The sequence below is a fragment of the Poecilia reticulata genome, chromosome 5 (genome assembly GCF_904066995.2).
Source record: "Poecilia reticulata chromosome 5, P_reticulata-male-v2, whole genome shotgun sequence".
NCBI lineage: Eukaryota > Metazoa > Chordata > Actinopteri > Cyprinodontiformes > Poeciliidae > Poecilia > Poecilia reticulata.
In genome coordinates, this window is record NC_088834.1 from 13,278,353 (window position 1) to 13,295,603 (window position 17,251).

Here is a 17,251-nt window from a genome sequence, read left to right on the forward strand (position 1 = left end):
TCTCAATAATAATCCCTCTAAGTGCATCAGTTGCTGAACTCTGGAGCACATTTGATGAAAGTGTTTCTGATGTCAGAGAAATAAAAATATATTTAAGTGACTCCTGATGCATCCTGATGGATTATCTGGTGAAAATCTCCACGGGTTTGTTAGTTTGGCGTCCAAGGTGACTTTCAGTGCGACTGCCATTGACTCAGATTAGCTGGATCGCTGATTTGGTTGTTTAAGCCCAATGAAAAAGGTGGCGCAGGAAATTTATGTCACTCAGTTGTTGCTTGAAGAGCTTCCGAGTTGATTCCCTTTTTCTTTTGAACATCTTATTCCTCTCTCCCTTCAGGTCTGAGGTGCCCTTGTTCAAGTCTGTATTATATTCAGCTTCCTCTTGGGGTTTTTAAACTGGGTTTTGGGTCACCCACATTACGTTTGCCAGAATTTGCTACATAATTGAAGCATGTGTGTGTGTCTGTGTGTGTGTGCAGCTTCTGAGCCAACCTATCTGAGTTTCTTATTTGTTTTAAAGGCAAACTTAATTTCCCAGCAGCTCTCACATTTTCTGAGAACTCAAATTGCGTTGTGGTAATGCTTCAGTTTATACTTCAGTGTGTTTCTAGCAGAGAGAGGGAGAAGTTTCTATATGTTTAAATGATGTAGAGAAATCGGTTCTGATAGCAGATTTTCCTCCCCAGAAAGTAAATCTTTCCAGTGATGGTAAAATATCAACAGCAATCTTGTCAAAATGTTATTTCCACGCATCAAAAAATAGTCAACCTCCTGCCCTAATAGATATTTGAGTGTGGCAGCGCGAGTGATGAGATCCATCGCAGCAGAATGGACACAGTGATAGCATGTTGCCGGCACACAGGTCTCCCATCCGAACTCATTTCATCACATTTTCTGCTTTTCCGTAATGTTGGGCAGGGCATAAATCAGCATGCGTTGGGGGGGAAAAACATCAAAAACGCAGGGGAACAAATGGCGGCGTTTCTACAACTACATCAGACTAGAAAGAGGCAGAGAGCAGGCAGACGGCTTTAATGTGCTGAACCATGAAAACTTCTTTGTTTTAAAAAAAGATATCACAGCTTTCATTACACACGAGGTCTAAAGGCGTGCGTTTAGCATCGGGCCCCAGTAGTGCATATAATTTCCTAAACAACCGTGTCCTGATATCTCAGTAGCTGGAGTTCTGCACATCTGAGACTGGAGGATGTGTTGCTCATTCGATTTAGTCCAGTAAAACTCAGAAGTCATGATAAAGTAGTTTGGAAAAATAACATTTTAACAGATATTACTTGACTGCTTATTTCCCCCGGCGGTTCAGATGTTCCCTGTAGTTAGAGATGCAGCAGTCGAGCTTTTCCCGACCAATTTGGATCTTAACTTCTTCTGAGATTTTCATCCAAGAATTAAATGAGAATAATAAAGTGTGGCAGGCTTTTTTTAATAGAGGTAGAGGTTCTGAATCCAGCTGTGCCTTAAATGCCTTTAACCTTCATAGGAATGTATTTTATTTAACATGTCTATTAAAGTGCAGGCTGTTGGTGGGTGACACATTCATTGACAGAAAATGCATTTCAGTGAGTAGAAAACCCCCCCCCGATCTTTAAACCATTTATAAAACTCAAATCAGCTGATTGATTTGTGCATCTATTTCTATTTTTTCTTTCTTACCACATGGGATAATATATGGACATAGCTCCAGTTTTTACTAGCTTGATTAGTTTGATTTCTGGTTTAAATTTAATTTCAATGCTTTTAATGTAACTCCCCCTTTGTATTGAGATTATTGTTGATCATTTTATTAAATATTTAGCTCCTTTTGGGCTTCTGGATAGCATTGGGGATGTATATAGTTTTCTAGCCAGTTGGATATTTATAAATGTAAACTTTTCTGCATTGCCACTGAGTTTTCAGTTTTCTTTAAAGTCTGACCTGCTGATTTCCATTTTGACCAATTCCAGGGTTTCATTTTATAGATTGCAGCACAAAAATGATCTGCAGCTTGTATGATAGACAAATGAGTTTTGAATCCAGTGGAAAGTTAAAGAATTACTCTCATCTTATATCAACTTATATAAAGTTCATTATAACGGCGCTTTACTTTCCACTGTCGCCACGTGCTTGTAGAAAGCTGTTTATAAATCTGTTTATAAATCAACTTGGCTGAATTATTTTATTTCTTCAATCAAGTTTTAATATATCATAGATATTGAATCTATTTGACTGAATTATACTGAGCAAACGTCTCTGTTTATGTTTTATGTTCAGAAATTTGTTTTGAATCAACACTGTATAATAAATTTTTATTCAAAACTCATGTCCCTAACAATAAATTCAGGAAGTGAATCAAAGTTCTTGTTGTTGAGTTTTTAGACCAAAATGTTGTTTGTAGCTTTGATGGATTTCATAAACATCTTTTTAAAATATTTGGCTGATTGATTTACTCATTTCTACTCATTTGGTTTTCCACCATATATTTGAGATTAATAATCAACATGACCAAATTGATAAGTGTTGTTAATTAGTCAATATCAGCACCACATGATCACAATTAGTTGTTTTGAATTCAACTAATATGAATGACTGATAAAATCCTCCCCATATTCATCACAGCATATTGACCAAACTACTAAAATAGCAAAAATACATAGAAAATGGTGAAAATGTTTAGTTTTTATGCATTTCATTAAATCTGATTTATCAATAATTGACCTGCCAATCAATAATCAGAGCCAAACAGTTGGGAGAATTGGCCAGTTTTCATTCATTTAAACCACTTTTTATTTTGATCAGCAGTTTTCATGTTTGAAATTGACCTTCTAGTTTAAAAGTTAAAAAAAAAAAAAATTTAATTTAATGATGAATTAAAGCAGAGATTCAGAGATCAGGATTTTTCTGGCTCAGACGGTTTGTTGACACGTTTGTTTGCTTAAAGTGGTAGTCGATCTTAGTTTTGATCTTTTTTTCCATCACTCAGAGGTAATTATGGGAAAATTAGCAAATCCTAGTCGGACTAATTGATTGTTGGATCTAAAGCTTTGGCGTATTAAAGATCGTCTGACCCAGGTGTTGCCCCGGACTCGCAGTGTCCTGCCTTTTTTCTGGCCTTTTCACAGTAAACACTCTCACTTTGAACACCTCTTGTTTTCTCCTAAACTTGTGCGATAAGCACAGACGAGCCGCCTCCATGTTTGGATCTGTTGGTTCCCACTCCCCACTTTTGGCAGCAAGGCATTTTTCTGCGTTCTGTTAACTCTACCTTCTTCCTTCTCATCTTCTGAGCAAATCTGACATTTGAAGATGACATTTGTTTCTGTCATCGCATTAACAGACGAGCGACCACATTGTGTTGAGATGTTGATGCGACTGATTGGTTATCTTCAAAAGGTTAGCAGCTGATGGCTGGACGGTGAACGCATGACAGAGTTTATCCATCTGATTGCTGAAAGCTTTTAAACCGTTTTGCGAGCTGAGCAGCTCACATCCAGGTTGTCAGGTTGGCTCCTTTGCTTTAAAATGATCTAAATCTGGGTCCATTAAGTCATTTGTTGCTCTGCGAGAGATATACAGTGATGAGCTCCAGGCGTTTGATCTCTTAATTCCCAACTTGGCTCCGTCTAACGGAGATCAGCTTCTGCCTAGGGTGCTCTTCTGTCAGACCCCAGCAATTTTATTACGAAACCGGAGATCCAAGACGGGCTCAGTCGCCGCCGGTCCTGCCAGGCCCAACCAGACAGATGAATGCAGGATTTGACGGGCGCAGGAGGTGCTGATGAGAAAGTTGGACATTAGGACAAGGATTCGTCCGGAAACATTGGCACAGATTGTGGCAGCTTTCCAGCAGAACACACTGGGACAGACACTCACTCGTTTATTCATACGTAGTGACAGAGAACTGTGTGAGAACCTGTTCAGATGAAGATGTTGAGGGACGTGTTGTGGTTTCTGTTTTTTTTGCAGGATGATTCACTGGGCCGGACGCATTGAGAAGGAGCTGGAAAAGGTTCTTCAGCACGTTACCGGAGCTCAGCAGATGAGATCGGTAAGTTGACGTCACGCGGTCATGTGACGAGCTGCGTTTGCTTGCATTATTAATCAGATTCCTCTGGGCTTGGTTGTACAACATGAATGTGTGTGAGTATCAAGCAGAAAACAACAAGCTTTTTCATCTTTATGTAACAAGCAAATGCAATAAGATTTTCTTTCATTTATATAAGTGGACAGAAAATGGTGGGAGTTTTAAGTTCTGATGCATTTAGTGAACACAAAAAACTGATCTTTCAGTGTTTGAACCGTTTATAAAAGTCAGTCAACTGATTGATTGGTAAATCTCTTGTAATATTCTCTTATTTTAGCACATATGACATTCAGCAATGGCTCTAATTTTTATTAGTTTGATTTCTGGTTAAATTGAGCTTCAATTTAATTTCAGTGCTTTTTGTTTTGCGATTGTTGCTCTTCTTATTGCACTGTTTGAGCTTCTGGATAGCTTTGGGGATGAATGTAGTAACTGTGTCTGCATTTGAACTATACCTGAAATGCACATTCAAAATGCAGATTTAAAAGTGTAATTTATTACAAATTATGTTCAGGTTTGCAGCTCACGATAGTTAGATTTATTTCCATGATAAAATCATAAAGTAGGTATTGGGCTGTGTAATTTTATCAATTCTATGATATTTATAAAACATTTTTTCCTCAAAGTATCGATTTTTCATCCGTGAGTATTGAAGCATTAAATCTTTGAGTGATAGCTGTCAAATCCACGACAGCTATCGCACATGACATTTTTTACCCAGTTGCACATGTACATTAAAAATGACATGTAATAAAACAACCAGTTACAATTAATTAAATAACGAAATAGATAAATTACATAACCTGATATAAATGAATAAGGCAAAAAAGCTTCATTTTCTGCATAACCAAATACACAAAGCCACACAATTAACGTTTAAATAAAGCACATGTATAACAAAAACAACAGTTATTACACCATTGGTTCATTTAATTCAACCCAAGTCCATGAAACAGTCACAAAATGTCACCAAAATCACTCTCACTCTAAAATCTTTCAGAAAATCTTAAAAATGTATCACATTGTATCGTTTGCTGAATATCATGATATATATCGTATTGTGAGCAGAATATCGCATATTATACTGTGTCGTGAGATTAGTGTATCGCTACAGCCCTAGTAGGTAAACCTTTATAGAAATGGAAAAAAATGTGAGGTCAAAACATGTAAAATACAATAAAATAAAAAACAAACTGCTGTGCTGTGATAGCAAAGTCTCCTGCTTAAGGTCATAAAGTAAATATTTATGTGATAATTTATTCTCTGGGAAGAAGGAGAACTGCGGGCTCGGTTCAGAAGGTTTGACACCCAGCAAGTCAGATCCCTACTGAGGGATTTAAAAGTGTTTTAAGGTAAACAACCTGAATGTAATCCTCAATCATGTGTAGGACAACTCTAACGTGAAACAGCAGCATTTGGGTTAGATGCAGACATTCTGCTCCAGTTCTGACCAGCATTGTTGACATGATTCAAAAGGATATCGCTCTTCCTATTTCTGCAAACTATTACCACTGGAGTATTCTTCATTAGACTTTCAGTGGATGTGTAAGTCTCACTTTTCTCCACATAACGAGTGGATTTTGCTTGTTAGGATTTAGTTGCACTGCAGTGGCAAACATTTACTACTACAGCACAACTTTTCATGCTACTGAAACTCAGACAGTTTGCAGTAATTGTGTCATTTCATTTGGCCTTAAAGGTAACTTCACGTGTGGTCGTTAAAATCTAAGTGGCTCAGCGACTGAGCAGATAATTGTTGTGATGAAACAACAAGGAGAAACATTAGGAGTGAGCACATGAAATTATGTCATCTTTTCTGCTCAGAAAACACATACAATTAAGAATCATTGTAAAAGAAAGTGGGCTGCAGAGTGGCACAGTTGGTAGAGCTGTTGCCTTGCAGCAAGAAGATTCTGGGTTCGATTCCTGGGCCCCGTCTTTCTGCATGGAGTTTGCATGTTCTCCCTGTGCATGCGTGGGTTTTCTCCGGGTACTCCGGTTTCCTCCCACAATCCAAAAACATGACTGTTAGGTTAATCGGTCTCTCCAAATTGTCCCTAGGTGTGAATGTGTGTGTGCATGGTTGTGTGTTTCTGTGTTGCCCTGCGACAGACTGGCGACCTGTCCAGGGTGACCCCGCCTCTCGCCCGGAACGTTAGCTGGAGATAGGCACCAGCAACCCTCCCGACCCCACTAAGGTACAAGGGTGTAAAGAAAATGGATGGATGGATGGAAAAGAAAGTGTATTTTTTAAAATTTCTTGCTCTCATTTGTCTTGCTGGCCTGGCTGTTGACTTCCTGTTGGAGATGCAATACCTGTAACTAGGGGTGCACTGATTTATTGGTGCAGATTTCCTTAATTTTGGGAAATTGGTGATCAGCTGATGCTTACATGTGAAGCCGATCTTATCCACAGATATTATCAACATTGGGAAAGATCTAAGAATCAATCACTGTCCTCTTCTGCTCTGCCTTTACAGAGGTTTGATTGACAGACCGGCTACCAAGTCATGTCTGCAGTTAACAATAGTGACCCCACAGGGGGGTTGCCAACTCAGCAACTTTCTTTCTACATTTAGCAACATTTCAGACAAAAAAAATCTGTATCAGCCAAAATCGGAATCATCAGGTCAGGCTTTTTAAAGATCGGCAATCGATGCACCTCTATCTGTAGCCTCAGTTACAGTTTTCAGTGGAGAGACATTTTCTTCACAGAGATCATCCATGTTTGCTGCAGAGATGATCTTCACAGTGAAGGTGGTCGCTACAACCTTTTTATGTTATCAATATTAACACATTTCCGCTAAATATAAGACACTTTCTTTATATGTCTAGCCTCATAGTGATAATCTTCAGTATAGTACGGTTACATTCACTGCCATCAATCCATATATGGAAGCATTTCCTGTTAGCGAGGTTCACTTATGAGGCTGTTTTTTGTTGTATGTTTCTGAAAAGTGAATTATAACATTTCTGAACACAAACAGAAAGGCCAATAGTGATGTAACTTTTAAAATGTTAATGTTTTCCATCTTTAAAATGTATCAATATTTGCTCTTTAAATGGAAACTGGAAACATTAAACACTTGATTAGTTTTCCTTTAAGAGGAACGGTTTGGGTAACGCTGTATTTGTAGGAGTTTGCATAAGACTGACATGACACTTTAATATAGATGTTATAACACGTGTCTTTATGAATGGTTCTGACTGTCATGAAGTGTCATTTGGCAAATAATGACACTTTTAATGCAAAGTTGTACTAAAACATGCAGTTCACTAAAAGTGTCAGCCTTGCTTTAAACAATGTTTATGACAACAGTCATAACCATTCATAAAGACTCCGTCATGAATGTTGTATCCGGTTTATGACAGTGTCGTGTCAGTCTTATGCTCACCCCTTCAGATAAAGTGTTGACACTTTTTTTATTCTTTTAGATAAAAACACATGAGAACCAAATAAAATTCATGAGATGGGCAGACTCTCCGGAGTGCAGATTTGGTTTTACTGTGCCTCCAGTATCACAGTTTCTGTGTAACGTGTGTGTGTCTTGTGGCAGAGCAGATGGTGGAGCGCCGTGTTATTGACACTGTTTCATCGTACTTCTGCCATGTGCACATTTGCCATGCTTCCAGGGTTTGTAATGCACCCTGAGATAAATGCTTCATTATTGCTGTTTGGGTGAGTGTGATTCATCGGGCCTGTGCGACGCCTGTGGCTTTAATGCTAGCAGTAACAGTGGGTTGTGTAATAGCCGGTCGTATGGCGGCGACATTGATGGATCCCAGAAAGGAGGAGGAGAGCGGACGGAGCTCGTCCCGGTGGAAAGGGTAATGACCATTAGTTGATATAAGGCAGACGCTCCGAGTGTCTGATATAGCAAGGTTGATTTTAGCACTTATCCAGTGTAAACACAGCAGAGCGGAGAATTTACCTGTCAAAATGTTTGCTTTTCACAGTGTGTGTAAATATTTTTCTCAGTACTCCTCCTGAGTAGTGCTGAGGAGTAGACTGGCTAAGTAACACGGCTTCAAGGTGAAGGCGTCTTGACTCTGTTCAATAGAAATCATGCATCTCTGAGCTACAAGGTGTGAAAAAAGCTGCTGGTTTGGACATGGTGAACTGCAGATGTGGAAGGTAACAGGTGAGATTTTAAAAACATTTTGTTAGCTTGAAACATGAAAAAGTTTTCTCAACCATTAGCAAAAAAATGTGTATTCTTGTAGAATAGATGAGAGGAACAAATTGACATTTGCTTCCCCCAAAATGTGTTGATTTAGGGCTTTTCTGAGAAGAATTGTGATAGTAAAAAAAGTAAAGTAACAAATAGAAGAGCATGGCAGATAAGTCATATTATTACTGCTGCTAAAATCTACAAGTAAGTCCACAATTATTCATATCCCTGATGGAATAACTAGGGATATTGACAAACCTCCATATTACCTTAAAGTTCATCCCAGAGGCCACACATATAACTAAAAACCAGAGCTTTTATGCAGCTTTTATTACAAATATTCCATCTTTGTTAGGTCCTTCGCAATCTTACACACAGTGGGTTTGCAATAATAAAATAAAACTATTACTTTTTCAGAGACAGAAACCCAAATTAACTAAAATGGAAAGAGGCGGATTAAAACTTTAATGAAACAATCTGAAGTTAGAATCAGGCTGGAAAGTTGCAATTGGTGCAAATCTGTAACTTTGATGCATTTAAAACACAAGCGCTGGATGCGATTTAAGAGGAAGTGGCACTTTTTCCAGTAATAAATACAAATGTATACATTTAAACACCAAAATGTTAAAAGTTGATGAAGCATCCTGATAATGTTTAGTTTTTAAATGGAAACAAGATTTTGACTGAGCTTTTTCGATATGACTGATTTGATCACTAATCCTCATTAACACTAATGCTGCTTTGGTTTTGTTAGGAAGCTCTTTGTGGCTTTTAGTTGTGGTTTTCCTAAAAGTGGGACGTAGTTTCCCATGTTTAAGTGAACCGATTCCCTGTTTCTGAGTACCGACTCGTTGTTCAGCGCTCTGTAAACGTGAAGTTCCTCGTATGTAAACCAACCGAGTCAACAAGTGTGTGAGGTCGTGTCCGTTAGCCAAACCCAATGGAGCCTGTCTCGCTCTAAAAGTGTTACTACCAGAGATGTCTTGTGTTGGCTGCCCATATGGCTTTGTGTGTGTGTGTGTGTGCTGGTCTGACTGCGTGCACATACTGTGTGTGAAGGAACATTTATCATTGCCCCAAACAGGAGTCGTCACAGGGTGTGCTAAATGGCCCAGCATGCCTAGAAAAGCCATTTTCTAAATGGATGCCTCTCTCTTTACGTGTGTCTGATAGAAATCTTCCCAGGGCTATGCCGGCTCGTAACAAGATTGCCTCCCTCTGCGCCCCCTTCCTTTTCATGCGCAGTTTATTCTCACATGAGACAAAAAATAATAATAATAATAATGTAAAGTGTGTGCAAATTATTTCTGGGTTTGTCTTACATGGAGGGACACAAGTGAGCCAAGTTGGATGTATTGCGCTGTGCTCAGTTCGTGCTCCGGGTTGAGATGTTATCTTTTCTGACAAGCAAAGTAGCGGACGAATGTGGGAGTGAGGTCTGAATCAGAAAAATAACTATATTACTTCTAGATTTATTTATTTATTTTTTGTCCAAAATGGGTTTTAAACGCCCTCAAATTTACTGTAGACGGGTTAAGTCAAGCTCTCATTGTTGAGACGGAGGGTGAGTGATGTAGAGGAGGTGGACGTTTCAAAATGGAGAAACGTGGCGCTCAGATAGACGAGCCGAGTGGGCGACCGGGAGCCGAGGAGGTGGGCATTTTGGAAGGTGATGGGGGGGGGGTTGGCACAGAGCGATGGCTTGACAAGTGAGACGGATGCTCATGTGTGTCAAACTTCCTCAGACGGATAAACTCAAATGTGAGCGCGCAGAAGCTGCTTATGGCCCTTATCTTGCTCGTCTTGTTGAGCTGCTAGGTTTGATGTGCTGCAGAACGCGGAGATGAGAGGCGCTGATGGACACTTCCATTGTTTTCATATCCTGAGGCACATTCACAATAGTGCGCCCACACTCGTAAGCTGTCATTAGCGATGCTTTATCAGAGATACAGGCTAAGCTTCAACAATCAGATTAGTCCAGTAATCACCGTTTTATTATTAGCATATTTTTGTTATTTTAGGTGAAAATGCAGAGCAGTTACTGGTTCCTGGCTCCAAAATGGGAATTGTTTGATTTTTCTTCTTTCATGAATGGTTAGTGTTTTGTCAAACCACAACACTGTAGTGTATGTTAGACAATAACAGGAATGAATGAAGAAAGTGTATTAAAGGATGTCACTCAGAAGAAACGAGGAAAATAAATATGCAAAAATGCTCCATATTGCATATTTATTAGCTTGATTTGTGTAAGTAGATGCTCATTTAGATTCTGATTTTAATGTTTCTGTTTTAAGGTTTACAGAGGAAAGAGTTGCACAAAAGATTCGGTCGATGGTCAAAGCCTGAAGCTTTCCTCTAATTAAACTAAAACAAAAAAAGTTGTTTTTGTAAAATCTTTAGAAAGGCAAGAGTTAGCATGTGTTAGTTGTATGAACAAAATACTGGAGACAACCTGCTATGTTTTGTTTTATGCTTTGTCTGGTTTTAAGGTTGATTTCTGCTGCACAGCACTTTGTGATTTTATGTCTGTAAAAAGCGCTTTATAAACAAACTCTACTTACTTACTTACTTTTTAACCTAACATCAGTTTTTCAGGTTGCTAAAGTTTTATGAAGTAATATTTAACTCTTTTTTTTCTTTTAATTTAATTTGAAAAGTCATTTAATTTAATATTTATTGTCATAGTTCATGTCCTACAAAATTGTTGTTCTTTCAGGGCAAAGACGAAATCAGAATAAAATAAAATGGATTAAAAATGTAGAAGATAAATTCAAGGAAACAAGCAAAATTCACTAATATTTATAGTATTTTTCTGCTTTGACATAAGTAAGACCTACTTTAAATTGATAAATGTTTGATAATGATGCATTATCATTATTATTTTTAATAATTACCTTTAAATTTGTGATTGAATTTTAGCTGCAAAACTAGCTATTTTACTGAAAATAAAAACAACTGGGTCATAATATTATTGCGGTTTCCTAGATATCAGAGCATAAAGTATTTTTAAAATGATACCAGGTCATGCTTTATAAGTAATTTAAATATTTTTATATATATATTCTGCTATTTATATTTTCTGTTGGAAATTAAGACAAATTTTAATGCAAATTAGTTGTTGGTTAAAATGTTCAACAATTTAAAACACAAGAAAAAGAGGATTAAACCCAATAAACACGTTGAGCATTTCAGGCTAAACTCCTTTAGCCTGAAATGCTTGAGAATGTGCTGCAGTTTGAACAAATAGCGACGTTTCCCTCTGCTAAAGTAAAGTTTATGAGTAAATATCCTGAGCCAAATTCTCCGCTTGCATTTTGTAAAACCTGCACTTTTCACAAACAGAGGGGCTCATAGTGTCAGGGCGATTTCCACGGTTTTAGCAGAGCACGACTGTTAAACATGTTTAAAACGATCAGTCCAAGTGAAACTGAAATTCATTTCAATGAGAAGAGTCTAGTCAGCATGAATAATTTAAGCTGCAGAAGAGGACGGATCCTGAACTCCTCGGTTCCAGGCTGACGGCTCGGCTCTGTTAGGGTGTGTCTGCTCCGCTGCCATGCTTCGTCATCTCCGTGTTTGTTGCTCTGGATGAAACCTGAGAGCGGCTTCTCAATCGATGTGAAGGGGAGACAGATTGCCAAAAGATGCTTTCAGCGTTTGCATGAGCTTCATCTGCTCCGTATTTTTGCTTTCTTTCTGTCACTTTTCCCCCTTCGCTCCGTATCTTTGTCAGCACCACATCAGTTGGCCTGCTGACCACATGCTGGCTCAAGGTTTATCTCGGCTTTGCACAGACCTTCTCGCCTCCAGTGCTGCCAGGCGTCGTGCATGCTCATGACATGCATGTCGTCTGTCTGCGTTGGTGTGTGTGTGTGTGTGTGTGCGTGCGTGTGTGTGTGTGCTTCTGAGCAGCAGGTCTTTTTTTTTGTTTATTTTGCCGAGGCATCTTGTTCCATTTGATCACCGCAGGTATGTAGCTGCTGCTGGAGGGCGACGTTAGATGTAGGCTGAAGACAATTTCTGATGTCTCTTGTTGCTCCTCTGTGTTGCTCCCAGCCACCGCAGTCGGCCCCAACAAACAGATAACTCCATAAAGTGCACTGGTGGATTTATACAGTATCGCTGACTGCAGAGTTTTCCAATAATCTGTCTCAAATGCCCAGTCTGCTCTGCCAGACATCATCACTCCTGCTCTCTGCCCACAGCCCCTTCCTCTTTTCCTGAAAGTGATGTCAGCTCTAACCCTGCCTGCTCATCTGTCTCTGTGTGGACATGCATACAGTGCTGCAAAAAATAAAGTTAAAGGGGAGGCATTATGCAAACATAACAGCTTGATGTGTTACTTTGAGTCTTTAGCGCATTTTTGAGAAATTTCCTCATTTCCCTCTCGGCTCCTCCGGACTAGCGGCAGCAACAATTCACAAGTACCTTGTGGAACATTTGCTGAGCTTATTATACAAACTATAAACTGAAACGTTCCTTAGAAAGGTTTTAAACGTCATCAATGGATGGCATGGAGAAAGGGATTCTTAAAGAGACAGAAACCAATTTCAAGGTGTTGGATACGACAGTCAAATTACATGTACAGAGTTGGTAGCAACTACTTAGTTACTCAGTTACTTTAGGAAAAAATGTACTTAGAGGAGTATTTTTACAAATACTCTTCTTACTCGAGTAGTTTTAGTATGAAGTCTTTTTACTCTTGAGTAAAATTTCTGGATTCTCTTCCGATTGAATTAAAAACAAACATGTTTTAACCAAAATTCACCAGACACAGAAAGAAGAAACTGATTTGGAAAAATTTTTTTTTGCCTGATTTTGTTAGGGGCATGCCATAGCAATGCATAAGGAGAGCAGTACTGACTTGCGAAGCAAGTCAGTACTGCCTCCATGCATTGCATGGCAGGCACCTATTGTTCTACACCCAATAGAATGTCTCTTTATCAGTGAGAATGCATCAATGCATTCTCACTTATAGTGTTTCTGTTTCCCTTTATTATCAGTGAGAATGCATTCAATGCATTCTCACTTATAGTGTTTCTGTTTCCCTTTATTATTATTATTATTCTGTCTTCCGTACGTTTTTTGTCGTTTAACTACTTTCACTATCTTTCACTAATTGTACTAATTTATATATCAAAACGTTCAGCTTCTTCAGGAGAATGGAGCTATATCTTTTGGTAAACTTCACTATTATACTTTTTGAAATAATTGCCCTTTTGTGCAAATTTATTGCCCCATTATTTCCTATGGTGGAACTCTGTAACTGATTTCAGTTACTTGAGTGTACACTCTAGTAACTGCCGTTTTTGTACTTTTTCAGCTCTTTTAGAAACAAAATTATGCTGTTCATACATATTTCACTGTAGAGAAATATTTTATGCTTTAAAATGTAGCCACTAGTGTCTACTTTATGGAAGTATTACTATCATTGCAACAGGTTTTACTGTTTTCTGTTAAACTCCTCTGGAGTACAACCTTGTCACACTTTCTCCTATTCTTTCAATGTATTTTTTCTTGTGCTCTGTTTTTATCTGTGTCTATGCATTCTGCTTGTCTACTTTTCTGTTTGCCTTCTGGTTCTACTGGTTTTACTATCTTTTAAGATCTTCTACTATCTTTAATCAATTTTATAAATTCATATATCAAACATTTCTTCTTCTTCTGACCCTTTTTGCTTTTGGTTTTCCTCTGTTTTACTCCTTCAAATATTTCTGGTTTACTGTTTTCACTAATTTTTTATACTTATTACGGTTTCACTATTTAATTGTTTCAACTATTCCTGGGATTGCACTAATTTCCTGTTGTTTCAATTATGCTCTTTCTTAAACTCTGTTTCACTTTTTGACTTTTTCAAATAATTCAGGTTGCACACAACCTCCTGCTACTGCTGAATTCTGCTATAATTAATATATTATATAATTTATATAATTTATACAGTATAATTCACTATTAATTCACTATTAAATAAATTAATAGTATATTCACTATTCAATAGTTTCAACTATTTCTATTTCTTCCGCTTTCTTCTGCTTTCTTCTACTTCTTACCCCTTCAAATATTTCTGGTTTACTGTTTCCACTAATTTTCTATGCTTATTGCTGTTTCACTATTCAATTGTTTCAACTATTTCTGGATTTGCACTAATTTCCTTTTGTTTCAATTATGCTCTTTCTTAAACTCTGTTTCACTTTTTGACTTTTTCAAATAATTCAGGTTTCCCACAAACTTCTGCTTCTTCTGCTGAATTCTGCTATAATTTATATATTATATAATTTATACAATATAATTCACTATTAATTCACTATTATACAATTAATATAGTATATTCACTATTCAATTGTTTCAACTATTTCCATGTTTCTATGCATTTTGCTTGTCTACTTTTCTGTTTACCTTCTGGTTCTACTGGTTTTACTATCTTTTAAGATCTTCTACAATCTTTAATCAATTTTATAAATTCATATATCAAACATTTCTGCTTCTTCTTACCCTTTTTGCTTTTGGTTTTGCTGTTTTACTCCTTCAAATATTTCTGGTTTACTGTTTCCACTAATTTTTTATGCTTATTGCTGTTTCACTGTTCAATTGTTTCAACTATTTCTGGGTTTGCACTAATTTCCTCGTGTGCTAATTGTGCTCTTTCTTACGCTCTGTTTCACTTTTTGACTTTATCAATAATTCATGTTGCACACAAACTTCTGCTTCTTCAGCTGAATTCTGCAACACTTTTGCTAAGTTTCACTACTTGGCAAAGGATTTCTACAATGTATGACTAGCTTTCTCATGCTTTTTTCCAATTTCTTACTCTTTGTTCTCAAGTTTCTCATATTTCTCCATCAATTATTCTGCAAATATGCTTATTTGGCACTTTATGTTATGTTTCACATCTTTAAATATTTCTGTTTGTGTACTAATTTCAGCTTCAGCTAATTTCTGCAGTTTGCTATGTTTCACTATTCAACTGTTTCAACTATTGCAATTTCTCATGCTTTCTTCTACTTCTTAAGCTTTTCTCCACATTTTCTTGCATTTCTGCAGCAGTCATTCTGCAAATATGCATTCTCACGGCTGTTTCGCTAGGAACAGCTATTTTTCTAGTTATTATTCTGTCTTCCGTACGTTTTTTGTCGCTTAACTACTTTCACTATCTTTCACTAATTGTACTAATTTATATATCAAAACGTTCAGCTTCTTCAGGAGAATGGAGCTATATCTTTTGGTAAACTTCACTATTATACTTTTTGAAATAATTGCCCTTTTGTGCAAATTTATTGCCCCATTATTTCCTATGGTGGAACTCTGTAACTGATTTCAGTTACTAGAGTGGCCACTCTAGTAACTGCCGTTTTTGTACTTTTTCAGCTCTTTTAGAAACAAAATTATGCTGTTCATACATATTTCACTGTAGAGAAATATTTTATGCTTTAAAATGTAGCCACTAGTGTCTACTTTATGGAATTATTACTATGATTGTTACAGGATTTACTGTTTTCTGTTAAACTCCTCTGGAGTACAACCTTGTCACACTTTCTCCTATTCTTTCAATGTATTTTCTTCTTGTGCTCTGTTTTTATCTGTGTCTATGCATTCTGCTTGTCTACTTTTCTGTTTGCCTTCTGGTTCTACTGGTTTTACTATCTTTTAAGATCTTCTACTATCTTTAATCAATTTTATAAATTCATATATCAAACATTTCTTCTTCTTCTGACCCTTTTTGCTTTTGGTTTTCCTCTGTTTTACTCCTTCAAATATTTCTGGTTTACTGTTTTCACTTTTTTATACTTATTACGGTTTCACTATTTAATTGTTTCAACTATTCCTGGGATTGCACTAATTTCCTGTTGTTTCAATTATGCTCTTTCTTAAACTCTGTTTCACTTTTTGACTTTTTCAAATAATTCAGGTTGCACACAACCTCCTGCTACTGCTGAATTCTGCTATAATTAATATATTATATAATTTATATAATTTATACAGTATAATTCACTATTAATTCACTATTAAATAAATTAATATAGTATATTCACTATTCAATAGTTTCAACTATTTCTATTTCTTCCGCTTTCTTCTGCTTTCTTCTACTTCTTACCCCTTCAAATATTTCTGGTTTACTGTTTCCACTAATTTCTATGCTTATTGCTGTTTCACTATTCATTTGTTTCAACTATTTCTGGAGTTGCACTAATTTCCTTTTGTTTCAATTATGCTCTTTCTTAAACTCTGTTTCACTTTTTGACTTTTTCAAATAATTCAGGTTTCCCACAAACTTCTGCTTCTTCTGCTGAATTCTGCTATAATTTATATATTATATAATTTATACAATATAATTCACTATTAATTCACTATTATACTATTAATATAGTATATTCACTATTCAATTGTTTCAACTATTTCCATGTTTCTATGCATTTTGCTTGTCTACTTTCTGTTTGCCTTCTGGTTCTACTGGTTTTACTATCTTTTAAGATCTTCTACAATCTTTAATCAATTTTATAAATTCATATATCAAACATTTCTGCTTCTTCTTACCCTTTTTGCTTTTGGTTTTGCTGTTTTACTCCTTCAAATATTTCTGGTTTACTGTTTCCACTAATTTTTTATGCTTATTGCTGTTTCACTGTTCAATTGTTTCAACTATTTCTGGGTTTGCACTAATTTCCTCGTGTGCTAATTGTGCTCTTTCTTACGCTCTGTTTCACTTTTTGACTTTATCAAATAATTCATGTTGCACACAAACTTCTGCTTCTTCAGCTGAATTCTGCAATACTTTTGCTAAGTTTCACTACTTGGCAAAGGATTTCTACAATGTATGACTAGCTTTCTTATGCTTTTTTCCAATTTCTTACTCTTTGTTCTCAAGTTTCTCATATTTCTCCATCAATTATTCTGCAAATATGCTTATTTGGCACTTTATGTTATGTTGCACATCTTTAAATATTTCTGTTTGTGTACTAATTTCAGCTTCAGCTAATTTCTGCAGTTTGCTATGTTTCACTAT

The 17,251-nt window shown here is 36.8% G+C and overlaps 1 protein-coding gene across 11 annotated transcripts in view; it reads left to right on the forward strand.

Moving 5' to 3' along the window:
* Window positions 1-17,251, forward strand: part of cacna2d2a (calcium channel, voltage-dependent, alpha 2/delta subunit 2a) — a 240,773-nt gene that overhangs the window by 15,936 nt on the left and 207,586 nt on the right. For all 11 annotated transcript variants that reach the window (XM_081607057.1, XM_081607059.1, XM_081607058.1 and 8 more), the window contains one exon: window positions 3,961-4,042. In XM_081607057.1, coding sequence (XP_081463183.1) covers window positions 3,961-4,042 — 82 coding nt within the window. The remainder of the gene's footprint in view (window positions 1-3,960; window positions 4,043-17,251) is intronic.